The sequence below is a fragment of the Limulus polyphemus genome, unplaced genomic scaffold (genome assembly GCF_000517525.1).
Source record: "Limulus polyphemus unplaced genomic scaffold, Limulus_polyphemus-2.1.2 Scaffold552, whole genome shotgun sequence".
Lineage (NCBI taxonomy): Eukaryota > Metazoa > Arthropoda > Merostomata > Xiphosura > Limulidae > Limulus > Limulus polyphemus.
This window is the reverse complement of record NW_013666162.1, coordinates 92,579-100,757: the sequence shown is the minus strand read 5'-3', so window position 1 is coordinate 100,757 and position 8,179 is coordinate 92,579. Positions and strand designations below refer to the sequence as shown.

General features: G+C 37.4%; 1 protein-coding gene across 1 annotated transcript in view; it reads right to left on the bottom strand.

Moving 5' to 3' along the window:
• Positions 1–8,179, bottom strand: part of LOC106459047 (CLIP-associating protein 2-like) — a 98,765-nt gene that overhangs the window by 76,679 nt on the left and 13,907 nt on the right. Inside the window, exon 2 of the mRNA XM_022385425.1 lies at positions 1,298–1,338. Coding sequence (XP_022241133.1) covers positions 1,298–1,338 — 41 coding nt within the window. The remainder of the gene's footprint in view (positions 1–1,297; positions 1,339–8,179) is intronic.

Below are 8,179 nucleotides of genomic sequence, written 5' to 3'. Positions count from 1 at the left end.
ATTTCCTTAAAATATATCTCATATCTGATGTATATTTGGTTTGTTTTCAATTTTGCGCAAAGCTACACGAGGGCTATTTGCACTTGCCGTCCCTAATTTAGCAGTGAAAGACTAAAGGGAAGGCAACTCTTGGGCTATCCTTTTACCAACGAATAGTGGGATTGACCATCACCTTATAACGTCCCCCCCCCCCCAAGGCTGAAAGGGCGAGCATGTTTGGTGGGACCGGGATTCAGACAAACGATCCTCAGATTACGAGTCAAGCGTCCTAACCATCTGGCCATGCCGGGCCACGCAAATTTAGTAATGATAGACAAGAGGGAAGACAGCTAGTCAATAACACCCACCGCCAACTCTTGTGCTACGTTTTACCAACAAATAGTTGGACTGACTGTCACATTATAATGCCCCAGTGGCTGAAAAGGTGAGCATGTTCGGTGACAGGGATTCGAACCCGTGACTCTCAGATTGCTAGTCACCACCAGGCTATGTTTGTAGTATATTTAATATTCATTCGAATGTTCTGTTTCCACTTTCCAGTTTAAAGTTGTACTTTTATTACAATTCCACGGTCATCAGATAAAAAACTGACAAAGACTTTTTTTTAAATTTTGAGCTGTTTATCAAAACTGACTATTAGAATATTAATTAGCTGTTACCATGTTTGAACTGCATTATAAACGAACTAGGGAAGCGTTTTTAACATACACACAGCCTGACCGTCCAGAGTATGTGTATTATATATACAAGGGCAATCTTTCATGTTTCTGCATCATACGGCCTTTTACTCGGTGCTGATGAACTACGAAATTAATTCTCTATTAGTGTGCCAATTCTTGGAACCAAAATCAACAAACGAGTGTTATCCGAGTTACCTAGCTAATAATACTGTACAAAAACTCCACGTTAACTAAAGTACAAAAATAATAAATATTTCCCCTTGAAATATAAGTTATTACACATTTATAAATTGTATCAGTATTTATGGTAAAGCTAGTAAGACCACATGCTGCCGGCACTAGTTTCGAAGTATTGAGTAGCGAGTCAGCATTACCGTACAACTCGCCATCAACTCTAAGGGATTGACTGTCACTCTTACAACGCACGCACAGCTTAGACTGCGGGGAAGAGTTTGCGGCAAGCACGGATTCGAAACCAACTACGAAATTCGCCAAATCCGTGCCTTATTTGTAAGTTACACCATCGTTACTACAGTTACTAAATGACTAAGATTTAAAGCCTAAGTTATATTAAAAATTATAAGTATATAGGCTACACAAAAGATCAGTAATCTCACCTGTGACCTACTGTCTGTGTCATCGTCTCCTTTCAGACTACCTAGAATAATAACAAAAAAATTATATACATAAATATGCACACATAGTTTCAAACCTTTTATGAAATAAAACTAAGTTATCATTTAAGTTTTATCCCCTGGTGGGACAGCGGTAAGTCTACGGACTTGTATCGCTAAAATCCGGGGTTCAATTCCTCGCGGTGGACACGACAGATAGCCCAATGTGGCTTTGCTCTACAATATACAAACGAACAATTAAGTTTAACTTACGTCTTTAACATGTTGGATACTCCTTTATAATATATTACTCTACATTCTGGTGCCAAATTCCTGAAGTGGCTAGAAGCAATCACAATAACCTAGAATCAAATGTCGCAAAGAAATTTTATATTTGCAATATCACGGTCTGTGAACCACCGGAGGGTCACGGGGCACATTACTAATAGAGCCATGTGACTCTCTGGTGGGCCACAGGGCAGTCAACGTGTTATTGATGTGGAGAAACGCAAGACAAAATAGGTTTTTTTTTGTTTGTAGTAAAGCACAAAGCTACACAACAGGCTATCTGTGCTCTGCCCAGCACGGGTATCGAAACCAGGTTTCTAGCATTGTAAGTCCGCAGACATACCACTGTGCCAACTGGGGGACGACACAATAGGAAGAAAGTCGGTTTCTTCATATAATTCAACGTTCCTAAACACTATCCATTAAAGTAGGCGTGTGTGTGTGTATAGTCTTTCTAATACCTTCATATATGTATAGAAAGTTAATACTTAATCATTTAATCAAAAATTAAAAGGAAAGACTGCGTTATAATCAGTAAACTCAAACCTGTGATAAACGACATTTTAATGAACAAAACAGGGTTGAACAAAAGACAATACATAAATTAAAAGGATCCCCCAGGCTATAATGTGGGATAAAGCTTGTACCCTGGGGGTTCCTTTTAATTTATGTAGTGTCTTCAATTTTTTTTTGTTCGGCCCTGTTTTGTTCATTTAAATATCATCTCAATCTGTAACAAACCTAGGAGGTAGAAAAAATAACTACATTTCATCTAAAATATTTAAATTAAAAAGAGTGGGGGTGGGTGGGTACGTGAAACTGCACGAGAGAATTGTAAAAATTAATTACAAAACAGTATTATTATTCTTTTAATATCGTAGTTAAACATTTTTATTCAAATTTCTCAAATATTATAGATGTAACTCGGGTTTCTAGCGCAAAGCTGTATAACGGGACTGTTCATCGGTGGGATCGAATTCAGAAGTTTAGCGATATAAGTCCTTAAACGTATCGCCAAGCCATTAGAGACGGCTAGCGCAGATAGCCCTCGTGTAGCCTTGTGGTGATGACTAGCTGCCTTCCCTCTAGTCTTACACTGCTAAATTAGGGACGGCTAGCGCAGATAGCCCTCGTGTAGCCTTGTGGTGATGACTAGCTGCCTTCCCTCTAGTCTTACACTGCTAAATTACAGACGGCTAGCGCAGATAGCCCTCGTGTAGCTTTGCGCGAAATTCAAAAACAAAACAAACAAAGATGTAATTATCGTCCTGAAAGGTATGAATTATTTACGAATAACAAAAGAGGATTATTACCTTGATTTCAGTGACGTCGTCATTGTGTGTGTGTCATTTTATACACATACATATATACACACACTTTAAAATGTAGCAAGATATCTGATGTTGAAATCTGCAATCGTCCAGTTCTAGTTACCCTATACGTCTTATATACAGGGAAGTAAATTTCCCCAGAGACACTACTTATCAAGTCAGAACCATAAGTTTGGTTAAGGAAAGTTTGGACATGGTTATAGAAGATCTAAAATAAACCTTCCGTTAATATTCTCAACTAACATACAAGCCTGCCTTAAAATGAAACTACAGCGAACATCATCTGGTCTGATTTGTGTGCACTCAATGACTTTTCATGTTAAAAGGTAAAATGTCACTTTTAATTCTATCATAAAAGCTAGTTCAAGACGCCCGTTTGTTTGTTTCTGTGATTTTTGCACAAAGCTACTCGAAAGCTATCTACGCTAGCCGTCCCTAATTTTAAAGTGATGGACTAGAGCACGAGTTCTCAAACATTTTCGTCTGTGGACCACTTCGGCGGGGCAAAAGACCCCGCGAACTACCTACCCAGAATAAGCCTTAACCAAAATGGCGCCCCGGGAGGAATAAGCGTTTTTCGCCTTATACATTTTTCAACCTCTTTATTTAATTCTTTTTTCTCTTCATCGACTTCATACGCTAGATTCTCAGCATTTTCGCACCACTTCAACTATACTACTGATAAAATAGGCATGTATATATATATATATATATACACATATATATGCAACATATGTAAAAATAAGGCTTAAAGAATCACAGAAAAACTAAGTGCGCACTTTTTTACGCATACCCTAAAGACTGTATTCATGAAATCGAAAATTTTTACGAGGGGCTATACCACACCTAGGGCAGTTGCGTCTCAGGCAGTCGCCCGGCCCTGCACCTACCAGTCCTACCCCAATCACTTTCAATTTCATCAGTGACTTGCATTTTGGACCAGCCCGCTGACCACACTTTGAGAACCACTGGATTAAAGGGAAGGCAGTTAGTCAAAACCACCCACCGCCAACTCTTGAGCTACTCTTTACTAACGAATATTGGGGTTGACCATGACATTATAATAACGGTACTGGAACCTGCAAATCTAGTGTCCTAACCACCACGCCTTCAAGATGTCAGCTTAACTGCTTAATTCTAAATGATAAGATTTCGTTGAAACAAAATAGCCATTGAGAGTACCGTAATTAAAAACTTGTAGAAGTTATTTCAAGTTTATGTAAGCTACACCTTTAAAAACAGGATTACCCTTCCGACTTATTACTGAGCCAATGAGGGGGTTTGTTTTTGCTTGTTTTTGAATATCGCGCAAAGCTACACTAGGGCTATCTGCGCTAGCCGTCCCTAATATAGCAGTGTAAGACTAGAGGGAAGGCAGCTAGTCGTCTCCACTCACCGCCAACTCTTGGGCTACTCTTTTACCAACGAATAGTGGGATTGGCCGTAACGTTATAACGCCCCCACGGCTGAAAAGGCTGAGCATGTTTGGTGGGACGGGGATTCGAACCCGCGACCCTCAGATTGCGAGTCGTGCGCCCTAACCACCTGGCCATGCCGGGCACCCCCAATGAGGGGGAGGGGACATGCAAATTATTAGTATATTAATCCGGTGATCCACTTTGCAACGATAATTTTCGATTATGAGAAAAATTCTCACAGACGGACAAGTTATAATTGTATTCACTCAACGAGAAAAGAAGAAAATACTAAAATACTCTGACTTTATGCAAAAAAAATGTGATACTCTGTCGTACATATCGTGATTCGAGCATGTTATCATCGCCAGATATTGCTATTCCAGAATTTCAACTTAAGATGTTAAAATACATGGCGTGTCTTTTATATATAAATATATTCCTTTGACGTCATAAGACTTCTAAACTTATTCATTGTGTCACCATTGCCAAATCTGGTTTCCTGTAAAAGATGATTGGCGCTCGCTCTCTCTTCTGAGCAAGTTGCGTGTTTGGTTGAAGATAACGAGTCCAAAAAAAGAGTACACTTGACTTTGCTATTGTGCGGTAGATGGGACGTGTGTGCGTGTTTATGTACGTGGATGATGGTTAAGTCCAGCTAATCTAGATGGCACTTCTCAACTGTTCTTATAAATGTTTGTTTGTTGAAATCGCGGATCTCAAGTTTAACCTAACCTCGAGTATTAGAATTAATATGTCAAGAGCCGATAGAAGCAATACCCTCGAGCTTTTGGAAATTTTCAGAACAGAGACCACATGTGTAATCAAAGGATCTTGGGAAAGGGTCTCCGGACTGGATCCACGGATTTACATGAAAACTGGCATGGAAATATCAACGAACGTTCAAACATAATTATCTGCGTTTACATATTCGAAATCATAATGCAGTCCCCAAATGGCGAATCAAGAGGGTCTGGAGACTTTCATGATTGAATACACGGATTTAAATAACAATTAGCGTAAATATACAGATGGTTGATTAAAAAAATATATATACACTTTTATATATTTAACATTTTTAAATTTCACCCATAATCAATTTTTTAGGGGGGGGGGCTTTCACAACTAGATGCACGGAGTTACTTGAAAAGAGAAATGTGACATGGGTTAATTAAGTGGAGTAATTACGTTAAATACATCCCAATTATTGTTGTAAGTTGCTTTGAATAACCTATAACACATTTAAATCATTAATCGTAAAATGTTTTTTCTATATCTGATTTTTCAAATACTTCAATGTTCCCCTTTTTTTAGTAAAGTTCATGCTGTTATTAATTACTGATAATCCTGGGTTCGAGAGTGGTCCATAATGGTTAGCGTATTAGAATGGGATCGAGACGTGGCACTATCAAACACGCTTCGCATTATCAGCTGTGGTTGTACTATAAGAGTGACAGTCAATGCCACTATTCAGTTACGGATAGTCGAATCAGGCGATAGGTATCGCTAACTGCTTGCTTTCCCTATGATCCACAGTTTAAAACTAGGGAAGAATATGACCGTCACTTTTTGTACACGTGTGTGTGTGCCCTCCATCGATTATTTCACTGAAATTAATAATCTGAAAGTGCGTGTCTCTCTTCGCTTCTAGACAACATTTTTAGCCAAATTTAATTCTACAATGGATATATTGGGTCCACGCGGTCAAAGGCTGGTAGACAAGACAATTTTACAGTTTCTATTTTAAGCCTCTCTAATGTTCAACAGCTGGAACCAAGACAGGGGAATATGTAATCCCCTGCCTTTAACTCTAAGGTTCCATCGGCTTTTAAAACATTTTCTTCAACTATTTATGCACCAAACTGCTTTGGGATCCATTACCATTAGTTACAGAGTCCCTAATAACATCTGAATGACTCACACATATACACAAATATTAATAAACATGTCATTAACATAGCATTTAATCCTACTATCTACTGCTGGGTTTCTTGTGTATTTTTCATTGAAACAAGTCAGATTTTGTTTTACAGTTAGTGGTGTAACAGGCAAAAACATAAAATTACGCAATATGACGTAGTACATGGACCCCACCGATAGTGAAGAATATGACAACAAATCAATAATTAGTGTGTTAAGATTTGTTGTTTGTTCCACCGCGAGGAATCAAACCACAGATCTAAGCGGTTTAAGTTCGCATACTTACCGCAGTCCCAAAGCAGGACTAGATGGTTAAGATAAAAAAAAAATTATATAAGATAGTTCAGATTGTCTGTTGAATTTCGCGCAAAGCTACTTGAAGGCCATCTGTGTTAGGCACCCTAATTTAGTACCACCCACCACCAACTCTTGGTCTACTCTTTTACTAACGAATAGTCACATTATAACGGCCCCATTGCTGAAAGGGCGAGCATGGTCGGTGTGACAGGGATTCCAACCCACGACCTTCAGATTGCGAGCCGAGCGCCCAAACCACCAGACCATATGTTATCGAAGGGTTGTACCAATTACAATATTTGTATGCATCAAAACGTTAACTAACACGAAATCCTAGAAAATATAGGGAAATGTGACCATATCTGAAAGTATTAAGGTTTTCATAAAGCACCGATATAGGAAACTAATCCACAATAAAATAACGAGGAAAATCGCCCACAGAATGTTATTAGCTAGTTTTTACGGTTTTACGTTTATACGAAACAGTGAAAATTGGGTTTCGATACTCGCGGTTAACACAGTAAATATATCCCATTGTGTAGCTTTGTACTTACTAACAAACAAATATAACTTACTTAATAGTTTAATTATTATAATTTTCTTCATTCTACATTACAGTTTGACTAATAAATTTGAGATAAAAGGTTAAAAAAAAGCAGAGCTGTGGTTACTGAAAGGTTAACTCCCTTTTAACAAAATATATTCCATCCTCTCAGTCTCAGAAAATTACTACTTCACAAAACTTCTGCAAACTATATTTTAATGTATCGTTAAATGCAAGGATAAAAAAAATCCCTTCTTGTTGAGTGGATTGTTCTACAATAGGTTTCAACAACAAACTACTTCTATGGGTGTTATTGTTATTTCAAACAATGCAAAATCATTGTAATCTATGTTTACTATATAGTTTTGTACACAATGAGTTTGGAATATATCTACATCCGTGCACAATTCACTCTAATATACACAGATTAGAAAAACAAAAAATGGTAGACTTCGAGTCGAAGCCAACTGTGGTAAGTTATTTGTTTATCAATAAGTAACTAATACAAAAAAGTATCGGAAAACTATCATGAAAAATGCAGAAAAGACATAAGACAGTGTATTTAACCACCTTTTGAAAACTGAAAAACAATTGCTTAATTATTTACTTCATAAATAATTTTTATAAATTATCAAATAAATTATTTTCATTATTGTTCGGAATCAGGGTCGTCGCAACACTACCGAGACTGCGCACTGACAAACGTGCTGCTAAGGGACTCCACAATTGGAAGAAGGAGAGCCTGCGCTTTGGCTAAACTAGCGTGTAAATAAACAATAAATAAAAATAATTTTCATACATCATTTAAAGCAGTTAGTTCTAGAATACTATTTAGAACTATTAAAATGTATTGTTTTCTCGGAAAAATTAAATAATGAAAAATACTTAAGCTAACCGAGTTTAACGACTTCACTTACGACATTTAAAGACTAATGATAAATAAAATAGGGTTCGGTTTAAATTATTTACAGAGTAAAGCCACATTTGGCTATCTGCTGTGTCCACCGCTGGGACTATATATGAAGAATAGCATTAGGAAGTAAGATAAACCTAAAACTGTATTAACAACATAATTATATATATATATATA